The sequence below is a fragment of the Cricetulus griseus genome, chromosome 5, assembly GCF_003668045.3.
Source record: "Cricetulus griseus strain 17A/GY chromosome 5, alternate assembly CriGri-PICRH-1.0, whole genome shotgun sequence".
Taxonomy (NCBI): domain Eukaryota; kingdom Metazoa; phylum Chordata; class Mammalia; order Rodentia; family Cricetidae; genus Cricetulus; species Cricetulus griseus.
In genome coordinates, this window is record NC_048598.1 from 98,390,033 (window position 1) to 98,415,390 (window position 25,358).

Here is a 25,358-nt window from a genome sequence, read left to right on the forward strand (position 1 = left end):
TAGGTCCCTCTAGGCAAGTTTGAGATTTGTAAAAACACTAATATTTGTAGTATATTCTCCCAGCTTCCTGATTGTAGATTATCATATGAGCTTCTAGTTGTTTTAGGCAGTTACAGAGGCTCCCACCCTCTGTGACTACAAGACTAATATAACAATTCCATTTAAAAGTTGCTTTGCTCGTTGTGTTTTGTTGCAGCTATAGAAAAGAAACCCATAGACACCTTGGTTCTTTCAGAGGTATCAAATCCAGTCCAGAGAAATTTTCATTTCAAAACAATGCAAAAGCTGATTGTTATTTTCTTTAAAGTATTATTTACTGATTATGTATACAGTGTTCTGCCTGCATGTAAGCCTGCATACCAGAAGAGGGCACCAGATCTCATATAGATGGTTGTGAGCCACCATGTGGTTGCTGGGAATTGAACTCACTATCTCTGGAAGAAGCAGCTCCTGACCTCTGAGCCATCTCTCCAGCCTGGTTGTCATTTTGAATGAGAGAAAATTTGTGAAACTTTTTCATTTACTTGGATCTCATGTCAGCAATAAATTAAATACTTTCTGAAATGCATTCCAAATATTTTAGAAACAGTTCGAAAGAAGTACAATCAAACTTTGAGCATATTTATTATAGGTCCATTTCTATACAGGATATTTACTTTGCATTATGTATTTGCTAGGAAGGCAAGATGTGGTTTCTGTGGTTACTTCAGGTTATCTTCTCATATCTGAAGTTGTGGAATGCAGAACTGCAAATGAGAGAAGGGAAATTTATCTTTCTGGGTCTGGGTTAATATACTTGTTTTCTAGTTGATTCATCTACCATTTCCAATGTAAGAATCCTGTGGTCCTGAATAGTGTTCCATTGGTGATTGGGGAATGTGCTAGAGAGGGGACTAGCTGTAGGTGCCTTGAGAAGGGGAAAATGTGAAAATTGTAGAGGAGCAGATATCTAATTAGGGATGAAATGAAGACAGTTAGCACCAGAGAGGGGGAAGGAAGAACTTTGTATGTTTGATAATGGTTAAGACATGTTTATTGGGGGCTGGAGAGATGACTCAGAGATTAAGAGCACTGATTGCTCTTCCAGAGTCCCTGCGTTCAATTCTCAACAACCACTTGGTGGCTCAAAACCATCTGTAATGAGATCTGGTGCCCTCTTCTGGCCTGGAGGCAGAACACTGTATACATAATAAATAAATCTTTAGAAAAAAAAGAAGTGCTTAGTGTGTAAAAACCAAAAAATTTAAATCATGCAAAGTGTATTATATATAATACCAATTATAATATATAATTTTAATAGCATGTATCCTTACATAACATCTAATGTAGGTGTGAACACAGGATTATGTACATACTGACAGATATGTATGCACTCAATATATTTGTATGAGTGTGTATTTATATATGATTATTAAATGTAGCTATGTCACTTAGCTTGGCGCCCCCGGCCCCCAATACTGTACATTAATAAAAATACCAGTATAAGGCATGAGAAGTCTGCATTTGAGTTGTGATAGTCTATGTAATTCCCCAAATGATTTAGGGTCCTATTTTATCCTTTGATCATCTCTGAGTCATAGTTGCTGGAACCATTACACAATTTGGATGCAACACTTGGAAAAGTTGAGCTAGATATAACTCAGAAACCACCTTCATTTAGTCTAACTGCCCTAATATTAGATTCAGCACAAGTTGCCAAGTGAAAGAATCAGTCCATAGATTTCCCAAGCTGTGACTTCTGTAGTTGTTTGAATGAGAATGGCCCCATTTGCTTTTATATTTGAATGCTTGGTTACCAGTTGGTGGAAAAGTTGGGGAGGATTAGATGTGGCCTGGTTGGAGAGGGTTAGTTACTGGGATGCTTTGAGGTTTCAGTGTTGATAGTGTTACAGTTCTTTCTTTTTCCCCATCTCCAGCATTCAGATCATTATGTAAGCTCTTTCCTCTCTCCCATTAATGTGCTGGCTTTCCTGCCTGTGACCATGTTACACGTAATTATAATCATGGCTCTAACCCCTGGAGTCACACGTGTCTAGAGATGTATCTTTCAAAAGTTGAATAGCTTAGGCAGTCTCATTACACCCAATAGAAGTAAACCACACTATGAACCTAAATAATGATCAACCTGGCAAGATACAGTATAGGTTCTTTAATGTCATCCAAGTCTTTTGGTAGCTGGCAAGTTTTTACTTGGATGTAATACCCGCCCAACAGGGGGCATGACATGCCTGGAACTGAAAACATAACCAATGAATCAAGATCGTGAGAACACTGATTTTAGAGAGCCTACCACTGCCACTTTACTAGGCCAGCATATTTCCCAAGTTTTTAACCATATTTATACTCACAGAAATATAGCCCACACTTTTATTTTAATAATCTCTCGGAGCAAACACACAATTCCAGTAAGCCACAATTGTTCATGAAGTAGAGATTAACTGATGGTTGAATCCCAGGACCACTTAGTAAAGCTACAGGACAGCACCTGAACCTGAGTCTGAGGGAACATCCTGGAATAGTGGTATGATTATAAGAAGGAGAATACCAGGATGTCTGGTATAATAAAGAAGGAATAAATGTAATATATGGACAATATGCCTACTAGATCTCATGGGGTCCCACCCTTAGAAAAAGAAATGTAGAATACTATTAAGAGAGAAAATACTATCCATCAGGTATGAGTCCCTTAATTGGATATCCAATAGAGTGGTCAAATCTAAAATCATACACCCAAACAACAACATGGTGTTACAAGTTGAAGGCATTCAGTGCTTCCTCTATACTTAGGGAACACAATGTGTTTGCTGTCATGATGTGCTGACTAATTTTTAAGCCAACTTGCCTCAAACTAACCTCACTTTGGAAGAGGGAACTCCATCTCTGTTTTTCAGATGGGCCTGTGGCCATGTCTGTGAACGATATTTTCAATTGATTTTGGAGGTCCTCATCCAGAATGGGTAGCGCCGTCACTACACAGGGGGGCCTGACTTTCTAAGAGTGGTCATTATCCAGAGCCAGTAATAAGATTCTTCCATAGGTCTTGCCATGGTTTCCTTCAATGATACTTGTCCCTGTTTATATCCTGATTCTATCCAGCTATGTCACTTCATGCCTGGCCAGTCAGACAATCGGTGTTTTATTCAGTAACCAAGAAGAAAAACATACACACAGAAGAACATTCCCCATCAACCCAGATTTTTTCCTGTTACCAATTTATCTGCCTCCCTTTATTCTCACCTCTGTGTGAGTTTGTAGATAGAGCACATGAGTAAAAGGAGAAAAGGAAGACATATTGTTTGTGGGAAAATATTACAAGAAACAGCTGGAAGCTGTACTATCCATTGCCACATGAACTCTGTGGGAAGTGAGGTGGAAAAATGGCTCTGTTCCTGGACCTGCAGCCTGCAGGACCCCAATCCACCCTTCCCAGACTCAACTGCTCTCTGGCATCTCCACTCCCAGCTCCACAGTGTAAGCCCCTGATGGCAAACTTTACACCTCAGCTTTTGAATGAGGATTCCTTTTCTCTTAAAGATTTCTTCTGTCTCCCAAACATCAAACAGTTAACAGTCAGTAGATGTCAGTCCATGTTAGGATAACTGGGTCACTGCCCAGGGATATCAGACCATTCCTCGAGTAAAAGAGTCAAGTCAATGTCTGTCTGTCTGACATGAGCAACTTTCATTCTTCTTTCTGTGAATTTACATCTTTTGACTTTTTGTGATATCTCAGTTTTCTAGACTAATACAGTGTGTATAGTCCTTACTGTCACATATGCTACCATAGCCTGTTCTCTCTAATTTGTGGAGTAATCACCATTTTGCAGACTATTTACATCCCGTTTCCTACACAAACCCTGACTAAACAGGCACTCAGGTCACATCATATCCATGGCTTCTAACACTATTGAAAATACTGATTTTTCTCAAAAGCAGTTCATTAGAAAAAGAAAACATATTAAGTATTGCATAAGCATTTGCTTATTCAATTGCATCTACTTAAAGAAGCAGCCTAGAGTAAACCACCAAATAAGCAATGATCCAGTCCTAGGGCCATGATCCCCTATACAGGGATCACCAAAGGCGCAGCTTTTCAAAAACTGCAACTTTTACATCAGAAATGGTCAGTGCAAAAATACATCCAACTTTGGATGTCTTTGTCTGTGAGTGAGAATTTTAACCCCCTCTTACAGAAGGAAAAATGCAGTCCTCTCCCATCATGATTTATTTAAATATTGCTAGTTTATTTATTTGTATTTTATGTATGAGTGCTCTGAATGCACACCAGAAGAGGGCACCAGATCTCATAACGGATGGTTGTGAGCCACCATGTGGTTGCTGGGAATTCAACTCAGGACCTCTGGAAGAGCAGCCAGTGCTCTTAACCCCTGAGCCATCTCTCCAGACCTCCCCCCATCATGATTTTTAAAAGGGGGGGAAACCCCATTACCCACATACGAACACACACGATGAGTTGGGAATTGAGGGGTGTAGCCTAATGAAAAAGCCTTTATTTACTTTTGCCAGTCCTGGCTTAGGGTCCCTTTACCATATTAAGAAAGGTATGAAATACTACAGGTGGTGACAGGAAAAAGTCTAAAGTAGCACAGACATATCTGTATGTGAAGGTGGCCAGTGAGACATGAGTCCACACAGGTCCCTTCACTTCACAGTTCGCGCTCAGTGTCACCAACCTGGCAGTACTGCAGGTTCAGCACAGGTGCAGGTTCCAGGTGCCTCTTCACCCCTAGAGAAAGTAGTTTCCCTGGCACAGAACAGGACAAAGGCCTTGTGCACAGCTGACTGCTTTGCAAACATTCCAGTGTTTTGGAAAGGATGATGCCAGTGCAGGACACCAGGGCACATCGTGTATCACCTTGGATACAATCATTCAGTGTCACCATTGTCACACACACAGAACTCACAGTTCCGAGAGACAGGGAGCACTCATCCTTGTTCTTATTTATTAAGGTGTCTGCCCTCCATCACCCCCTCCCTGCGTCCCACCTCCCTCTCTCCCTGCCTCCCTCCATCTCTCCCTTTTCCTTTTGTTTAAGGGATATGTACAGCCAATTTTCTTCTGCTTTCTCTGATGGCAGTTCCTCAAACTTAGCAGGCCTAAGAAAGGAAAAATTTAATTTGCTACATATGTTATTAACTGCAGTGATTTCCTGTGTAGGAATGGTGAGAATTTGAAAATTTGGAAACTATTTGTAACTTTGCTGAATGTGAAAAGGCCTCGAGAGTGTCAAATAGATTCATGGAATGGTAATACACTTATTTCTGCAGGTTGGTTGGTTGTAGGCTGCTTTAAGCAGAAGGGATTGGGATTGTCAATTCTGTAAACTATAATTACTTTGGAAAAAATGGTAACATTACCTCTCTTTCCTTTAGCGTTTGGATAGCTGGTTTGTAATTTCTAACCATTATAAAAACTTTGGAAAGTTAAGTGTACCTTCTACTCGCGAGGAAAGTGTTTTTGATTTGAAAATGGACATGAGTATACAATACATTCATACTGAATTTATTGCTCCTGTGTATAGTTATTTTTATTTTAATACACATTTAATTTTTAAATTGTTATCACATTTTTATTGTTTTGGAGACATTTTTTCTCATGTAGCCTTGGAATTTGATGTATGTAATAGGCTAGGCTTGGACTCAGACATCACCCTCCTTTGCCTCTTGAATTCTAGGATTCGAGTTTCCCATGACCATACCCAGATTTTTTTTTTTATGTATAAGGAAGAATGTGTTTAGGGTGTCCTGGAAATCGAAGTAGAGTTGATGAACCCTTGAACCTTGCTAATCCGCCCCCCATACCCCCCCCCCGTCTTCTCTTCCCATTCCTATTCTCTGCATCCCATCCCTAAGTACATCCACCTCTACTCATGCCACGTGCATCCCACTGTCCTTATGCGTCCATCAGCAGCACCCACAGGTCTCATGGGTCCTTTCTTCTCCTCCATCTGTTCTCCTGCTCACTCCGGTTTTGAAACAAATGGGTAAGAGGAGAAAGATGGAATCAGGTATAAGAGAAACTCACAGTGTTTGACTTTGTGGGCTTAGGTTACCCCACTCAGTATAATTACATTTCCAGTTACTTCCATTGCTGCAAATTTCATTCCAGTTTTTTTTGTTGCTGGATGGAACTCACTGAATTTATGTGCTATATCTCCATCATGTGGACATCAGCTGATGGAGATCCAGGCTGAATCTTTTTCTAGCCTTAGGGACTACAGCAGCAATGACCACGATTGTATATATCTGTTGCAGTCTTTGGAGTGTTTTCAGTATAAATCCAGAGAGCTGTATCTTGGTGAGATGGTATTTCCAAATTTCTCTTTCTGAGACAAACTCACACTGAAAGCTTGCTAAGCTTAGTCTTTTATGCTCCCAGAAATACCCTACAGATTTACATGGCAAGTGTTTGATCTGCTTTCCAGTGTCTTAGACATGCTAATATACATTTTTGTTGGGACCCAGCCCCCACAGGTTCTCTGTGAGTCGTTTTCCAGCATAACCACAGGTAGGTACCTCGTGTTTTCCTGACCTCGCCCTACTAGCATTAACATCCAGTTGTGAACCCTTACTTTTGGGTACAGACCCGACCTTCAGTCCTGTGCTGACATTTTTTACTTCCTGTTTTGAAACATTGTGCCTTGCTCAAAACCCCTTCCTGCTTCTTTGCCTTGGCATGGATTGTGGTTTCCTTGTTTATGATAGAGTGTGGGAATGTGTTCTGCTAGCAAGTGGTAGTTCTCCATTTCCTCTTATTATGATTGAATATAAACTGCTGGCTCCAATATATCCATGGAATTCACTTCTACCAAATGACCGGAGCTGTGTCCTTCTTAATCTGCAGACTCTGGCCTGCTCTGGTTCTTTGGTCGCTGGTGCAGTGATACAGTTTTATTGTTTTGTTATTTAAAGACCAAGAAAACTGTAAATATATGTTCATTATTGGGGATTTCCTTCACCTAAGTGATGTATGTTAATCATATCTATGCCTCAGATCCCAACACCTGACTCTTCTTTTCATGGGCCTATTTCTATTTCTTTCTCTCTTTTTTCTAATGACTCACTGTACTCAGTGATTTTCAGATGTGTGTGGCCATCTTCTCCATCATTTGCAACCTACTAGTGACTACACTGCTGAAGAAAAATACCTCTCCATGCCCCCCTTAGCCATCAGGTGCCATTACCTATTTAGCTAGGCTGAACTGTTTTGGATTTTGAAACCGTGTTTCTCTGTGTGGTCATGGCTGTGTCATAATCAGCTCTGTACTCCAAGGTGGTTTTGAAATCAGGGATCTGGCAGCTCATGGCTCCAAGTGCTGGCATTCAAGTGTGTATGTAGACAGTTACTTGTCCACCAGGTGCCACAGCCCTTTAAGCAAACTTAAAGCGCTATTATGTGGAAAAGGCAGATGTGGAACAGTGAATATGCCAGGGAGGGGCCGAATGCACTCAGACTCTCAGAGCAGGTTGTTTTACAATGTAGTGAAATCCCCAAACAGAATATGTTTATTCCAGTGTGCTAGGATAATATGTTGTTTTTCAAAATTTGTTTTTTTTTTGTTGCTGTTGTTTTTTATTTTGTTTGTTTGTTTTGATGTTTTCGAGACAGGCTTTCTTTGTGTAGTATTGGCTGCCCTGGAAATAGTTCTCTGGACTAGGCGAGCCTCAGTTTAGCGATCTTCCTCCTTGGTCTTGGGACTGGAGTGATTAAAATGCCCGCCACCCTGCCCGGCTTCTGTATTTCATGGTGTAGCCCTGAATGGCTTTGAATTCATAGACGTTTGCCTTTCTCAAGTGTGCAGTCACTACGCGGCGACTTTTTTGAACTTCCCCAAATGTTTTGATCTTGTAGGCTGTCAGGGCGGAGTCAATCAGGAACAGCAATACTGAAAGGAATGAACTGTCCAATGAGGAGCACGGATATTCATAGTGCGCTTCCTGGAAACTGCATCCTCCTTCCCCGCTGTGTTAGGATAAGGGGATTCTCGAGAGGACTTGTTTTGGCGGCTGTGTGTTCTCCTGACTGCAGACATCCTTGGGAGGACAGCTAGACGCAGGAGAAGCAGAAATGGTGAGTGCGCCATGGGCTCCTGTATCCCCGGGTGGAGGTGGCGGTTGCAGTGGCAGACACTAGCTCCTTACGAGCTGCGTTGGGCCAGCACCCGAAGTTTTCGCTGGTGGAGTCTGGCCCAGCAGTGCCAATGCCCACGTGGTCTTAAAGTTTGCCACTGGCAGGCAGCCTTGGGTCCCGCGTCCCCTAATCTTGTGTCCTGGTGAAGTTCTCTTGAGTGAGTCCTTGTGCTGGCGGGGTGCTGACACTTACCAGACTGCCATGTGGTTGACAGAAGTGTGCCCTATGTTTATATTTATTATGCTGGTGTGTGTAGTTACTTTGATTTTTAATTTATTTTAATTCATATTTAATATTTAACATGTTGTCATTTCCCTCTTTGGTTTTGGCAACGAGTTTTCCCTGTGTAGCCCTGGAACTCGCTGTGTTGACCAGCTAGCTTTGCACACAAAGATCACCTTCCTCTGGGATTAAAGGCTTGTGCCACCATGCCCGCCTTTTTTTTTTTTTCTTTTGTATTTGTATTTGTTGTTATTTAAAAAAAAACAAACACTTGGGCACTGTTTATCAGCAGGCTTACACAGCAACCACTGTGTAATTGAGGCCAATCCAGTTTAAAAAAAAAAAAAATCATATTCTGACTTCCTCCTGTTCTCTTTCCAGAGCTTGTATTTTTTTTTTTCTCTCTCTCACGTCCTAGTGTACTTACCACTCTGCTTACATGTGACATGCATTCTGCTATCCTGGAAACACTCCACCTTCTCACATATCTCATGGACCCTCTCTTCTCCATGGTCTCTACAGACATTCAGTTGAGTTTTGGAACAGATGGTTACGAGTTCAAAGAGAGTATCCTCACAAATGAGAAACAGAATTTGACCTTGTGGGATTAAGTTATATCCATTTGCCTGAAAATTTCATTTCAGGTTTCTGCATTGCAGAGTCAAATTCCAATGTCAAAATCTCCATTTTCTGAAAACCAGCTGAGGGACATCCAGGCTGATTCTCTTGATAGCTGGCGGGACCAGAGAAGCAAAGATCCCAACTGTGCATCTGTCTGTTACAGAGTATGGGCTCTTTTCATTATAGCTATTAGTTCAGAGAATGAATAGCTGAAGGAAGCAGTATTTCTATTTTTCTCTTTGAGACGCAAGCTCACACTGGTATGCTTGTGAGATGCAGCAGTTTAAACCTCCTCTAAAGGGAACTATTCACTTCTCCATGGATACTCCATAAGGTGTGAGGTCTTTAGACTTTCATGGGGAGCTTTTCACCTGCTCATCCGTATCCTAGTCTCGTGGACAACTGTTTCATTGTTTCCTTACTAAAAAGCCAATCAAACCCTTGATAATGTATTTTTATTATTGGCTCTTTCTAAACATAAGTGATGTGTTTTAACTGGATCTAACCCTTATACCCCCAGCACACCTGACTTTTAATTTTATGTGTCTTTTGTTTTTCTTGTTTATAACACACTGAGTTCTGGTGGTTCTGTCCAGTGTGTGTGGTCATGGACTTGAGCCGGAACAACATATTAGTGGCCGTATTCTGGAGGGAAAGTGACTCCTTCCGGTTCCCCACAGACCATCAGTTGTCCATACCTTCATAGCTAGGAGTGGCTTTCTGGAGGATTGCTAGGACAGTAATTTTGAAATGGAGAGGCTTGTGTTAAGGCTGTCTACAGTCTAAGGCATGAACTGTAGATGACCCCTCTTCTCTGTTTTGAGAGCCTGGCCAGTTCTCAGGATGGAGAACTGGGCGTGTTTTTTTGCTGTGATTGAGATAGAGACATGTTGATGCACTTCACAACCCTGACATCTGGCAATGTCTGGGAGTGGATGTCCATGCTGGAACAGGTACCTGGATGATTGCCGAGCACTGGGCAATGAGCCGCCATTGTTCCTGAGGTCTAAAAGTTTGCCTGAGAACACCTCCAGCTGCTGCTGTTTCAACCCTGGAGAAACATGTAGTCATAGGAATGTAAGCTCATGAATGCATGCTTACTGGTGTTGCATACATATTCCCATGTAGTAATACAATGCTGTATGAAGAATACCTAGTGGTAAATTCCCAGGTGAAGTCCACTCTCTTAGGGGCTTCCCACTCTATTTCTTTGTTTTCATTAAGTCTCCCACTCTATTTCTTTTTTAATTAACCTTCCTTGTAGTATAACTTTCTCTTTATCAACTAATTCTGTGGCTTGTGGATATACTTTCTCCCGGATCAAATTGAAAGTAAAAGTCTGTGTACAGCAAAGCAGCTTAAATTACTTGTCCTTACAAGGATCTAGAGTCTTGATCCACACAGTCATAAGTGTTTTTGGTGACTTTAGACTTTGATACAACTATTACAGGACATTTTTGTGTAGGTGAACTCCTACTCAATAACAGTGTTGTACTTTCAATTCACCTTTGTCCGTTCACCTTTCTATAAAACTACAATGTTAGCATTAAACATTGACAATTATTGCTTATGTAATGATGTATTTAGTTAATAAGAAATCAGTTTCTAACTTAATAAAATTGACCATCCTGTTATGTATTATTATAACAATAATTATTATCTTATATTTCTAAGATAAGTTTTAACTTATAACATTAAAAGGTAAACCCAATGGCCTGTCTATCTGTGCCTTCCTTTTTTTTTTTTTTTTTTTTTTGGTTATTCGAGACAGGGTTTCTCTGTGTAGCTTTGGAGCCTATCCTGGCACTTGCTCTGGAGACCAGGCTGGCCTCGAACTCACAGAGATCCACCAGCCTCTGCCTCCTGAGTGCTGGGATTAAAGGTGTGTGCCAAAAACGCCCGGCTAGCCTTCCTCTTTAATGACAAGGTTTTCCAAATGCTGATCTCGTCCAATTTAAGCTAAAGAAAAAATAATTTAAATACCAAGATTTTGTTGTCTTCAGCCTGTTCAAAGTCTTTCCACTAATCAGTTTAGCATATGTGTCTCGTCCTCCCATGGTTTTCTACTTTAGATTGCTAATGCTAGTAAAATACGGTCTAAGAGCCTAGTCTAAAATGGAAAACTGATAAAGTATCGGTGTCTTTAAAATGATCTTCATTTTACCTATGCTAATATGTATTGTTTCCGTGTGCTTCTGTTTTTATATTGTTCCCATTGTACAATTAGCTTACAATTAAAACTTCCATGTTGACCTAAATGTCATTTAATTACTTGTGTATGTCATTAAAGGTTCCCTTTATAGAAGTTAAATAAAGCATTAGTCAATATCTTATCTGGTTAATCATCATCTCAGCTCTGAGTCTACAAGAAGTCTAAAATATCCTTGTTTTCAGGACATAATAGCTTCTATACAATGGTACAATTTCATTATCATGACCAAGGTCCTCGTCTCAGAGATGACCCTCTAGTCGCTATGATTCCTAAAATGTAAAAATTGAGAAAAAAACATAGCCCTGTGATTTCAGAGTTCTTTAAGTATTTAATAATCTTATAAATTCCCTAAATATTATGTTCCTAATGTCCACTAGATAGGTATAATTTCTAATGAAGAAATGAAGTCTTAAGTTTATTTAAAAATCTTTCACTGTCAAGATTTGCCAAGAGTCATGAAATTGCTAAAAATATGGTAAATAATATTTTAATAAATGGCTTTTGAAAATGGCTAGGTTGAAGCCTGTAATGACTTTCCATCACGCCAAACTCTTTTGTTTGCATAGCAGGCCTTGTTCTGTCCCGATTTGTGTGAAGACCTAGGGATTCCTTCTACTCCAAATGTATTGGATTGGATTTGGCCTAATATCCAGGCCTTATATCTCTGTCATGAATCAGGGATGCTGTTCCTTCTCTTCATCAAATGTCCACTGAGGTGCATAGCTATTCAGGAAGCCCCATCATTGCTATTGGGTGTGAATCCTGTGTAGACACTGAAGTGTGTGGTGTTGGTCCAGTAAGACATATACTTCTTCTGATTTTAGGCTCTTAGGAAGGACACTTTGGCCCATCAGAAGAGGGAAAGGGTGAGTGTGCCCTGGACTCCTGGAACTGTGTGTTGTGTATTTGTGACTTTGCTGAGGCTGTGCTGTTGCAGCCTTGATGTTCTGCATCTGAGGCGCTTAGTGTGCCCTGGTGTCCTGCACTGGCTCAGTCCTTACCCAAGCACTGGAAGTGTGTGCAAAGCAGGGGGCTGTTTACAAGGCCTCTGACCCTGTCCCAGGGAGCCAGTTTGTCCCAGGCCACTTTCTTCTTTGGGTGAAAGGCACCTGGAACTTGTGCCTCTGCAGAAGTTGCAGTACTGAGCCCAGTGACACTGGTGACACTGAGCCCAGTGTGTGCTGTGAAGGGACCTGGGTGGTGACCCATCTTGCTGGTTTCCCTTCAGGTATATGTGTGTTGCTGGAGATTTTTCCTGACAGTACCCTGTGATTTTATATTTTCCTTAGAATGGAACCAAAGCCAAACCTGGTATAAGTTAAACACGGCTTTATCTTTAGTCCTCCACTTCCTAACCCCTCATTGTTAGGAGTGTGTGTTTTTGTATGTGTGTTGTGTTTGTATCTGTAGTCTCTCCTTTTACAAATGATGGAGAAGACTGTGTTGTTCCCTCTGTAAGAGTGGAACAAAACTTAACAGTCACAGAGGAAGAGAATGTGGTTTTGTTTTTGTTTTTTTTGTTTTTTTGTTTTTTTGCACTGACTATTTCTGAGGTAAAAGTTGGGATTTTTGCAAAGCTATGTCAGTTTTGCCCTTGGTGATCCCTGTTAAGGGGATCTTGGGCTTGGGATTGAATTGTTTGTTTGTTTGGTTTACACTGGGCTGTTCCTCCATTTAGAAGAAATTGCATGAGGGATTACTTAATTAGTACTTGTGTTACCCAAACTAACATTTTCTGTCTGTGAATTATATACATTTTACCTGTTTTTAATCTGGTAACAAGGAAAATATAAGTATGTAGTCTTCAAATTTATCACAGACCAATGGAGGAATTAAAATTTCTTGAGTAAGCCAGAAGTGAAGACAAGCTACTTCCTAACAATGTGACTAATGACAGAAACAGCGCAGTGCCTGGACAGTCACCAAAGTATCTTCTGCAGTGCTAGGCATCCATTATCAGTCTAAAGGCCTAGCATATCTGACAGACTTTTCTGTGAAGCAGAATATTCTTAAGGGTTGTCCTACCTGTCTTGGCATAATTTGGCATTCCTTTAGTTTGTGTCCTGCTTGTCTAATTTGTGCAGCAAACTGTCAGCAGTTGAGAGATGCACATTTTATTTCCCAGTGGCTAACCTTTGCAACCAAGAAAGTAAGTTCTATGTGGAGTTTCTCTGATGCTCATCATCTTCTCTAAAGTAGATTGGTGCTACCAGGGGCAGACATGTCTCATTGTCATAAAAAAGAAAAGAACTTATGCTATTAAAATATCTTAAGTGCAATGTTCTGTAGATCTTTGAAGTGTTTAAAGATGACCTGACTATCTAAAAATATCTCTGTAGTACCTTAAAAAACATATTTAATGTGACAACTTGTTTTTTTGTAATAGGTGAATAATTGCTATTCTATATTTGCTTAATATCCTAAATATTTGGTAATAGCAACTTTCAAAGCCTAAAATTTGCAGGAAATTTTTAAAGGAGTTGCATAGGTATAATACCATGAACAGTATTAGAAATGCATGTAGTGTGTTCTAACAAAAGTAATCTCAATTTTGTATCAATATACAAATAATTCAAGCCTATGTAAAATATTTAAACTTAATACTTACTCTTATAGTTTAAAAGTAGATTTGGTTTTTTATTTTTGTTTACTCCCCTCTTTTAGAGTAGATTGTTAAATCTACTCATAGCTATAATTCATATATCCAGCTTTTTTTCTTTTCAAAACAAGAATTCTGAATCATATCTCCTTTTTCAACTTTTTTTTCTGACAGTTATTAATAACAATTTGTAACCAATAGACTGAAGTAAATACAAATATCCATAACTCATTAAATGACCAAAAACCACCCACCCCACCTCCTGGGAATGTGGATGTGGTATACTTAAAATTACTTCTTGCTGTCTGGAGTTAACCTCATCTTTTGAGGGATCCTGAGAAGGAATCTTCGGGTTAAATGTCAATTAAGGGAAGATGTAGCTGTCTACATTCAATCTGCCTTGCACTCTGTTTTATGTGAAAAAAGTTACAATCCCTAGAAGTTGAACATGCACCTCTTGAAAAGGTGCATTTTATTGCCATGATACTGGTGAAATTGTGACATCTGCATCTATATGACCATTAATAACAATGTCACTTTTTTGTACTTTTAATTTTAGTCTTTGTTCATTTATAGTAGTTTGCTAAAATAATTGCTTTATGGTTTTTCCTGAGTATTTTGTTCTTTCCTCCATTGCTTTTCTATCATCCAGAGCACTGTGGTTTCTCATAATAGGTATTATGTTCTTTAATTGCTTTGTGAAGGAGTTTCATCCACTGTTACAAGAAATTACAGAACAGAATTTGCATGATGGTCTGCATTAGGCCCCTTATGGAATTTCCCAATGGCATACGGTTACCTTGACTGTCACTTGTTGACCTATATTCACTTGTACAGTGCCTGCCTTTGTACCACCTTCTGCATAATCCAGAAGGGAGAGGCTTTCTGTTTGAATTATGCTTAGAAAAGCCATTGTTTCTAGAAATGCCTTGCTTACAAACCCTTTTTAAGTGACCCTGATTGCCACAATTGAAACACTTGACATTCTGATTTCTCTTCAAACATTTGGAAATCATCTCTCCTACCTATGCATCATGGCATGAGATTGAATATTTGATTGTATCTCAGATCCATTCCTCCAAGGGTGCTAATCATGCTGGTAGTGGCATAATTACCCTTTTGCATTATGAATTAGCATTTTCAAAAGACAGAGATTCAATTAGTATTTATTTAGCTTTGGAATCTTGTATCATTCTGTTTTCTCTTAAAGTCAGGCTTTGTGAAAAATTTGTAAAAGCTTCCTTTGGGCGCCACATCACTTTACTAATGACTCAATTTCCTTTCCTACTTCTATCCCAAACATTCAGAGCGGCTGTGTGGCATAAATCCAGGACATACATGGTCATCATATCGAGATTGCCTTTGTATGTCAGCATAATCTCCCTCGCCAAGAAATTGGTCTTTGGAGATTTTCATCCCCCTAGGCTTACTTTGTTATTCAATGGTCTTAACCTCTTCTTTCCACCATGACTTCCAGTGTAATTGAAAACAAATCTCCCTGACAGCTTTAAGAAAATCTCTCTAATTTCTTGGGATAATTCTATTACAAGTTGATCATGAGTTTAACATTTTCTTCACAAAAGCTGAATGTTCTTAACCATTGAGCCATCTCTTCAGCCTTTATATACATTGCTTCTATTAGTCTTTTTATGTGGCTGTCAAAAATGACCCAGAAGAGTGACTGTAGTCAGAAGGCGTTTATTTCAGATCATTCTTGAAGGGTATGTACTGTTCAAAAATGCAGAACTGTGAAGCTGCTAGTCACAGTGCACACAATCATGAAGAGAATAATGTGTGATTGTCTTAGGTTTCCTTTTCCTCTATAGTAGCTCTTATAGAGTTCACAAAATATTGCTCTCAAGTTGGAACATATATTGCTTTGACTATGTTCCAGCTGTATGCCTGTCTGCTTCCCACCGTGAAAATCACTGACTAACCCTCTAAGTGTAAGTGATGTCCCCCAAGATGCTTTCTTTTATAGTAGTTGCTTGGTCATGATGTTTCCTAAGGGCAGTTGAGTAATAATTGAGACAGGGGGCTCCATTATTACATTAAGTAGTGAAGATAGCATCCCACAGATATTCTTCAGTTACTGCTCTTCACATGATAATTAGGAGGTATTTTCAGAAATTTATATGCTAGATGATTCTTTATTCGTCAGTCTGTCAGTTAAAACTAACCACCCTTATATGTGCACCCTTAGGAGAAAGTGGCCTTTGAGGATGTGGCTGTGAACTTCAACTCAGGAGAATGGGCTTTGTTGAATTCATTTCAAAAGAAGCTCTACAGAGATGTGATGAAGGAGACATTTTTGAACCTGATCTCCATAGGTAAAATCCCAACATGTTCCCATTGTTAATTTAGCCATGTCTTGTGTTTGTGTGTACTGTTGGTATTTGAATTCTTGAAGTGAATATTTGGTAATATAGTGTGAAAACCCATGTCAAAGCAGCTAGGGTATAATACCATTTATGTAGATCATGCATATGTCATACTGTTTTCTCTGGATTTTCTTCTAGAAAAAGCAGTAGAAGAAAATATTGGAGAGAACTGCATAGACTTCAGCAGAAATTCACGGTAATTGGTATTCAAAAGAAAAGAATTGATTTCACATATTTGCAAATTATAGGACAACTGAGTCCCTATCAAAGTGTCTAAAGAAAACTAAGTGAATTATAATCTCTACACACATTTCTGTAATAGAGCATTGAATTGTGCCATTCAATATTTGAGTGTCTCAACTTTGTGACATATTATGATCACACATGTGTCATTTAACATTATCTTCAGAATGAGCTTTATCAGTGGTTTATTACATACAAACGTCAAAATTATTTGCTGTCTTCCTATTCATTATTTTGAGGTTTGACCATAAGTCCTGTGTTTTTTTCCTTTCATCTACTATGACAATAAAGAAAAAATAAGCATTCTGGGTTGGAGCTCATTTTTACTTCCATATCCTTGTGACAGTCTCATCATCAAGGGAAGTCAGGGCAGGAACTCAAGCTGGAAAAGAACTCGTAGGCAGAAATGGAAACAGAGGAGATGGAGAAATGCTGTTTACCGGTGTGCTCCTCATCTCTTACTCAGCTACCTGCCTTATGCAGCCCTTGCCCACCTGTCTAGGGGGATACCACACACAGTGGGCTGAGGTATACCTTCTCAATCACAGATCCAGAAAATGCCCTCACAGACAAGCCTAGTGTCACCTGAAAAAGCCAGTGACTCTTTTCTGGTTCCTTCTCTCAGATGTGTGTCCCCATTTGTGTCATCTTGACCAAAGTAACCAGCAGATCCCTTTCCTACACAGCTCCAGCCCCCTTGCCCATGGCCACAATGCACATCATAGTGTGAGCATCCTTCATCAATCAGGAATGTAAAATGCTCCCTCAGACTCATTTACAAGCCAATCTGAGTCATTTTCACCTCTGAGGAACCCATTCTCTGATGGCCCTAGATGCCTGTAGTTGATAACTAAGGAACCAAACTGTCTTAGAATTCTGCATGTCAAAATGCCACAGTGTTTCACCACTTTATTTGATTGTAATGATTGTCTCCTAACAGCAGATGTTTTGCCTTCATGTTCAGTCCTTATACATATTAATTGTGCTTTACCTGTATATGTGTATCTATGTTAGTATTACCAGTCTTGTGATAAGAACTTTAGTAAATGCAGAAGAAAACAAAAGATCCTTCAGACCCTGAGTAACAGCAGGAACTGGGGTGCTGTTCACATGAGTGCTGGTCATCAAAATATGACTACTGAAGACCAAAATCTGTGATACAACTCCTTCATAATTCTAATAGAAGTAAAGTCAACACTCTATTTCTTTACATACGGCAGGGTCTTTACATGTGGTACACATTTTCCTTCACAGTGACTGTGTTTTCTGTTGCCTCTGAGAAAGTGTCATTTCAGTGGTCCACACAAGCCCGTCTCCAATATTTCCCTTGCCTGCAGTATTCTCTTCTCATTTTTTGCAGAATTCAAGTGATTGAGAAAGACTGTGGATATGCATGTGTCCATGAATGTGATAAGACCCAGGAACCTATTACAGAGAATGTCATCAACACAGGCATGCCTCCTGGAGAAAGAGTATGTCAAAGCCCATTGCATATAAGAAACATCCTTGGTCATTCATCCTCACATGGGTATCTCAGAGAGCAAACTACAGGGATACCATCTGCATGGAAGAAAGCTATGACTAAAGCTTTTACACATCAGGAACATTGGAAAGATACCCATCATTCTGAATCACTTCAGGTACTTGAAACTTCTCCACAGGAGAAACCCTGTGAAAGTCAAGAATATAATGAAGCTTGTAGGAGTCTCAGTTTGGATCAGCCTCAGGAGAGAGCTCACCCTGGAGTTACACTCCATGAAAATGACTTGACGGGATACACATTTGTTCAGAACGATGAAGGAATCCATAAAGAAGTGAAAGAGTTTGTATGTAAGCTCTGTGAAGAAGCCTTCATTGAGTCCAGTGACCTTTACAACCATGAAAAAAGTCATATTTCACAGAAAAGGTACTCTTGTAAGCACTGTGGGAAAACATTTAAAAATGCAAAATGTTTTGAGAAGCATAAAGTAACTCATACAAAAGAGAAGCCTTATGCTTGTAAGGATTGTCAAAAAACCTTTACATGCTCCAGTCATCTACACAGACATGAAAGGATTCACACTGGACAGAAGCTTTATGTTTGTAGACATTGTGGAAAAACATTTAAGCGTTCCAGTCATCTTAACATACATGAAAGGATTCACAGTGGAGAGAAGCCTTATGATTGTAAGCATTGTGGAAAATCCTTTAGTGACTTCAGTAGTCATAAGAGACATCAAAGGATTCACAGTGGAGAGAAGCCTTATGCTTGTAGGCATTGTGGGAAAGCATTTAACTCCTCCAGTGCTCTAAATACTCATGAAAGGATTCACAGTGTAGAGAAGCCTTATGCTTGTAGGCATTGTGGGAAAGCATTTATCTATTCCAGTCTTCTTAACAGACATGAAAGGATTCACACTGGAGAGAATCCTTATGCTTGTAGACACTGTGGAAAATCATTTACCACCTCCTTTCATCTGAACAGACATGAAAGGATTCACAGTGGAGAGAAACCATATGCCTGTAAACATTGTGGAAAAGCTTTTACCACCTCCAGTCTCCTGAATACACATGAAAGGATTCACAATGGAGCGAAGCCTTATGCTTGTAAGCATTGTGGAAAAGCCTTTAGACACTTCAGTAGTCATAAGAATCATGAAAGGATTCATAGTGGAGAGAAGCCTTATGCTTGTAGACATTGTGGGAAAGCCTTTACCACCTCCAGTCTTCTGAACATACATGAAAGAGTTCACAGTGGAGAGAAGCCTTATGGTTGTAGACATTGTGGCAAAGCATTTACCACCTCCAGTAGTCTGAAGAGACATGAAAGGATTCACAATGGAGAGAAACCTTATGCTTGCAAGCACTGTGGGAAAGCATTTAGGCACTTCACTAGTCATAAGAAACATGAAAGAAAGCACACTGGAGAGAAGCCTTATGCATGTAAGTATTGTGGAAAACCTTTCAGTGACTCCACTAGTCACAAGAAACATGAAAGAAATCACAGTGCCGAGAACCTTATGCATGTAACTATTGAAGAAAAGCCTTCAGGACCTCCAGTACTCATAAGAATCATGCAAGGATTCACATTGGATTGATGCTATGTATTCAGGCATTGTGGGAAAGCCTTCAGCCAGTTCAATGGTCATAGGTATCATGAAAGGACTCACGCTGAAGAGAAGCCTTATTCATACAGGCATTGTGGAAAACCCTTCAGTGACTCCAGTAGTCATGAGAAACATGAAAGAATGTACACTGGAGAGAAACGTATGCATGTAAGTATTTGGAAAAGTCTTCAGTCAGTCCAGTTGTCTTAAGGATCATGAAAGGACTCACACTAGATAGAAGTGTTATGTATGTAAACGTTACTTAAAAACATTTACTCTTTCACATCCTAACTTGAATAACATTTGTCACAGGAGAGAAACAATGTTTGTGGGAAACTGTTCTTTCAGTCTAGTGATCTTTACAAGTATGAAAAAGTTCACTCAAAAGAGAGGCATTGTCCATGTAAGCATTTTGGAAAAGCAATCATGACTCCAGTAGTCACCACAGACAAGGAACGTATCACTCTGGAGAGAAGCCTTATGCTTTTAAGCATTGTAGAAAAGCTTTCAGGTACTCTGGTGATACTAGCAGACATGAAATGCTTCATTCTAGTCAGTAGCCTAATGTTTCATTGCATTTGGGAAAGCCTTCCATAGTTCCAATTGGCACAAGAGCACTAAAAACATTCACACTGGAGAGATAGCCTTTCTTTGTAAGAAGGTGGGAAACTATTTCCATGTTCTTTTTATTTTTATCAAGGATAAAAGACCTCACACTCGTGAGCAATTGTTTCAATGTCAACATTATAGAAAGCCTTGGGAACTTCAAGTTTCTGTAACCCCAATGCAAGAATTTACATTGGGAGGAAGTTTAATGCAAGTATGCATCGAAGTTTTTGCCAAAGGCTTCACCAGTTCCTATTTCCATTATGTTCTCAAGAATCCATCCTATAGACTTGGGTATCCATTTGGAAAATGCTTTAGCAGCAATAATTCCTATTACACTGAGCAATTTTTTTCCACTGGTGAAAGCCTTTGGAATAAATGTGGGAAAATCTTCAAAGTGTTTAAAATAAATTAAGTTTGAAGTTATTGTCATTTTCAGCTATGTCTTCCCGACTTTGTGTGTCCACCATCCTTATATAATGATCTCACAGTGAAAAGTGTAGTTTGTAGAACTTGCTCCACCATTAGGTATGTGACACTGCATTGGTCAAATTGCTGGTATTATGAGGTATGAAAGGTGAATGTGATTGAACCGTGAGATGCATCAGCTAGTAATGATTTATTGCCAGAATTCATGATTTTCTCAGTTCCCTTCCTGGATCTTACATGGCGGCAGTAGAGAAACAATTCCTGAAAAAGGTCTTCTGACAGTAATATAAACACTTCCAAATGAATTCACACATAGCAATACAAATGAGTAAATAATATGTTGTGGGAGTGGAGACTTAATTAACAAGTGTGATATTTTAATGTGGAAAGAAACATTGTTAGACCCACTTTTTTACTATATGAAGGATTAAAATTATTACAGTATATGCAATAATGCCTGGTTTGGTTTCTTGTTTGGCTGTTTTTTGTTCATTCCTTAGTCTTTACTTTGTCTAGGTTGGTAGCTTTGAAAACATTTTTAGCAATGTTCCACTTGATAATGGTCCAGTAGGCTTTTTGAAACTTGGTTCCCTTGGTGGACAGATTGAGGATTAATAAGACAACTATGGCTTCCTGGTGAATATAGGTCCTTCTGTGCAAGTTTGAGATTTGGAAAAACACTAATGTTCATGGTATATTCTCTGTGCTTCCTGTTCGTAGATTATCATACGAGCTTCTAGTTGTTTCAGGCAGCACGAGTTTGCTCTACCATCACAGGCTCCATCCAACACTCTGTAACTACAAGTCCAATATAACACTTCCATTTAAACATTGCTTTGCTCACTGTGTTTTGTTGCAGCTATAGAAAAGAAACCCATAAACACCTGGGGGCTTTCAGAGGAACCAGATCCAGTCCAAAGAAATTTTCTTTTCAAAGCATTGAAAAGGCTGGTTTTTATTTTCTTCAAAGTATTATTTACATATTATGTGTACAGTGCTCTGCCTGTATGTAAGCCTGCATACCAGAAGAGGGCACCAGATCTCATGGTTGCGAGCCACCATGTGATTGCTGGCAATTGAAGTGAGGATCTCTGGAAGAAAAAGGTCTTTTAACCTGTGAGCCATCTCTCCAGCTCGCTGTGTCATTCTGAATGAGAGAAAATTTGTGAAACTTTTTCATTTACTTGGATCTCATGTCAGCAATAAATTAAATACTTTCTGGAATTTATTCCAAATATTTTAGAAACAGTTTGAAAGAAGTACATTCAAACTTTGAGCATATTTATATAGACCCATTCCTGTACAGGAGATTTACTTTGCCTTCTGTATTTGCTAGGAAGACAAGACATGGTTTCTGTGGTTACTTCGGGCTATCTTCTCACATCTGAAATTTTGGAGTGGAGACCTGCAAATGTCTTTCTGAGTCTGGGTTAATGTACTTGTTTCCCCCGATTAATCCATCTACCATTTCCAGTGTAATTTTCCTGTGGTCCTGAAGAATGTTGCATTGGTAATTGGGGAATAGGCTAGAGAGGGGACTAGCTGTAAGGGCCTTGAGAGGAGGAAAATGTGGAAATTGTAGAGGAACAGATGTTAATTAGGGATGAAATGAAGATACTTAGTACCGGAGAGGGAGAGGGAAGAAATAGCTATGTTTGGCAATGTTTAAGAAGTGTTTATTGTAGGCTGGGCATTGGTGGTGCAGACTTTTAATCCCAGCACTGGGGAGGCAGAGGCAGGTGGATCTCTGTGAGTTCAAGACCAGCCTGGTCTACAAGAGCTAGTTTCCAGTACAGCCTCCAAAGCCACAGAGAAACCCTGTCTTGAAAAAGCCAAAAAGAAGTGTTTATTGTGTAAAAACCAAAACTTTTAAATCATCCAAAGTGTATTATATATCATACCAATTACAATATGTAATTCATTTTAATAATATATGTACTTAACATAACATCTAATGTAGGTGTGAACATATATTTTGTACATACTCAACGATATATGCACCCAATATATATCTATGAGTGTGTATTTGTATATCTATATTAAATGTAGTATGTTACTTATTTGGACAGCTCCAACCCCAATACTGTACATTAATAAAAATATTAGTATAAAGCATGAGAAGTCTGCATTTGAGTTGTGATAGAAAATATAATTCCCTAAATAATTTAGGGTCCTATTCTATCCTTTGATCATCTCTGAGAGGTTGAAGGTAAGTCATAGTGCTGGAACCATTGCACAATTTGGATGCTAGCCTTGGAAAAGTTGAGCTGGATATAACTTGGAAACCACTTTCAATTTAGTCTAACTCCCCTAATATTAGATTCAGTACAAGTTGCCAAGTGTAAGAATCAGGCCATAGACTCCCAAGCTGTGAGATCTGTAGTAGTTTTAATGAGAATGGCCCCATTTGCTTCTATATTTGAATGCTTGGTTACCAGTTAGTGAAAAAGTTGTGGAGGATTAGATGCGGTATAGTTGGAGAGGGTTAGTTACTGGGGATTCTTTGAGGTTTCAGTGTTGATAGTGTTACAGTTCTTTCTTTTTCCCTATCTCCAGCATTCAGATCATTATGTAAGCTCTTTCCTCTCTCCCATTAATGTGCTGGCTTTCCTGCCTGTGGTCATATTGCATGTCATGATAATCATGGCTCTGTCCTCTGGTGTCTTGAAATGTATCTTTCAAAAGTTGAATTGCTTAGGGAGTCTCATTACACCCAATGGAAGTAAACAACACTATGAACCTAAATAGTGATCAACCTGGCAAGATACCAGTATAGGTTCTTTAATGTCATCCAAGTCTTTTGGTAGCCAGCAAGTGTATAATTGGATGCAAGGCCTACCCAACAGGGTGGATGACATGCCTGGAAGTAAACCATAATCAATGAATCAGGATTTTCATATCTTGATTTTAGAGATCCTACCACTGCCACTTTACTAGGCCGGCATTAATTCCTGAGTTTTTTTTTTTTTTTAAAGATTTTATTTATTTATTACTCTTCTGCCTGCTTGCCAGCTGAGGGCACCAGATCTCATTCAAGGTGGTGTGAGCCACCATGTGGTTGCTGGGAATTGAAAGCAGGACCTCTTGGAAGAACAGTCAGTGCTCTTAACCGCTGAGCCATCTCTCCAGCCCGCAATTCCTGAGTTCTTAACCACAGGTACACTCACAGAAATATAGCCCACACCTTTATTTTAATTTCTTTGTAGATATCACACAATCCCAGGAAGACACATTTGTTCATGATATAGAGATTAACTGATGGTTGGATCCTAGGCCCACTTACTAAAGCTACAGAACAGCACCTGAATCTAAGTCTGAGGGAACATCCTGGAATAGTGGTATGATTATAAGAAGGAGAATACCAGGATGTCTGGTATAATAAAGAAGGAATAAATGTAATATGTGGACAATATGCCTTCAGAGATTATTAAAATGGCAATACTAACATTGGTAAGTACTAGATCTCATGGGGTCCCAACCTTAGAAAAAGAAGTGTAGAATACTATTAAGAAAGAAATTACTATCCATCAGGTATGAGTCCCTTAATTGGTTATCCAATAGAGTGGTCAAATCTAAAATCATATACACCCAAACAACAACATGGTGTTACAGGTCGAAGGCATTCAGTGCTTCCTCTATACTTAGGGAACACAATGTGTTTGCTGTCATGATGTGCTGACTAATTTTTAAAGCTATCTTGCCTCAAACTAACCTCACTTTGGAAGAGAGAACTCCATCCAGTTTATGATCTCTGTTTTTCAGATGGGCCTGTGGCCATGTCTGTGAGGGATACTTTTAATGGATTTAGAAGGACCTCATCCAGAATGGGTGCCACCATCACTTCCCAGGGGGGCCTGCTTTCTAAGAATGGTAATTATCCAGAGCCAGTAATAAGATTCTTACCTTGGATTCCTTCAATGATGCTTGTCCCTGCTTATATCCAGATTCTGCCCAGCTATGTCACTTCCTGCCTGGCCAATCAGACAATCAGTGTTTTATTCACAAACCAATAAGAGAAACATACACACAGAAGAATATTCCCCATCAACCCAGTTTTTTCCTGTTACCAATTTCTCTGCCTCCCTTTATTCTCACCTCTGTGTGAGTTTGTAGATAGAGTACATAAGTAAAGGGAAGAAATTACAAGAAATGTTACAAGTTGTACTGTTCATTGCCACATGAACTCTGGGAAGTGAGGTGGAAATGGCTCTGTTCCTGGACCTGCAGCCTGCAGGACACCAAGCTGCCCTTCCCAGAGTCAACGGCTCTCCACCAGCTCCACCCCCAGCTCCACAGTGTAAGCCCCTGATGGCAAACTTTACACCTCTGCTTTTGAATGAGGATTCCTTTTTCTCTTTAAGATTTCTTCTGCCTCCCAAACATCAAACAGTTAAATAGTCAGTAGGAGTCAGCACATGTTAGGATAACTGGGTCACTGCAATGGTAAATGAAACCATTCTTGGAGTAAGAGAAACAGTTTAGTCACTGTATGACATGAGCAACTTTCATTCTCTGTTCTGTGCATTTACATCTTGTGACTTTTTCTGATGACTCAGCTTTCTAGACTAATATGGTGTGTACAGTTGATGGATCAAGGACCCTGTCATTTGTTTGTGTGTGTGTGTGTGTGTGTGTGTGTGTGTGTGTGTGTGTGACATATGCTACCATAGCCTGTTCTCTCTAATGGTGGAGTAATCACCATCATATGGACTATTTACCTCCCATTTCCTACACAAACCCCTACTAAACAGGCTCTCTCAGGTCACAGGGTATCCCTGGCTTCTAACACTATTAAAAATACTGATTTT

The 25,358-nt window shown here is 39.5% G+C and overlaps 1 protein-coding gene across 2 annotated transcripts in view; it reads left to right on the forward strand.

Annotated features, from left to right (window-relative positions):
• Positions 1–7,873: 7,873 nt before the first annotated feature.
• Positions 7,874–25,358, forward strand: part of LOC107980260 (zinc finger protein 883) — a 28,741-nt gene continuing 11,256 nt past the window's right edge. For both annotated transcript variants that reach the window (XM_035445969.1, XM_035445970.1), the window contains exons 1-6: positions 7,874–8,091; positions 12,031–12,072; positions 16,009–16,135; positions 16,325–16,382; positions 17,790–19,683; positions 24,313–24,420. In XM_035445969.1, coding sequence (XP_035301860.1) covers positions 8,089–8,091; positions 12,031–12,072; positions 16,009–16,135; positions 16,325–16,382; positions 17,790–19,506 — 1,947 coding nt within the window. In that variant the 5' untranslated portion in view covers positions 7,874–8,088 and the 3' untranslated portion in view covers positions 19,507–19,683; positions 24,313–24,420. The remainder of the gene's footprint in view (positions 8,092–12,030; positions 12,073–16,008; positions 16,136–16,324; positions 16,383–17,789; positions 19,684–24,312; positions 24,421–25,358) is intronic.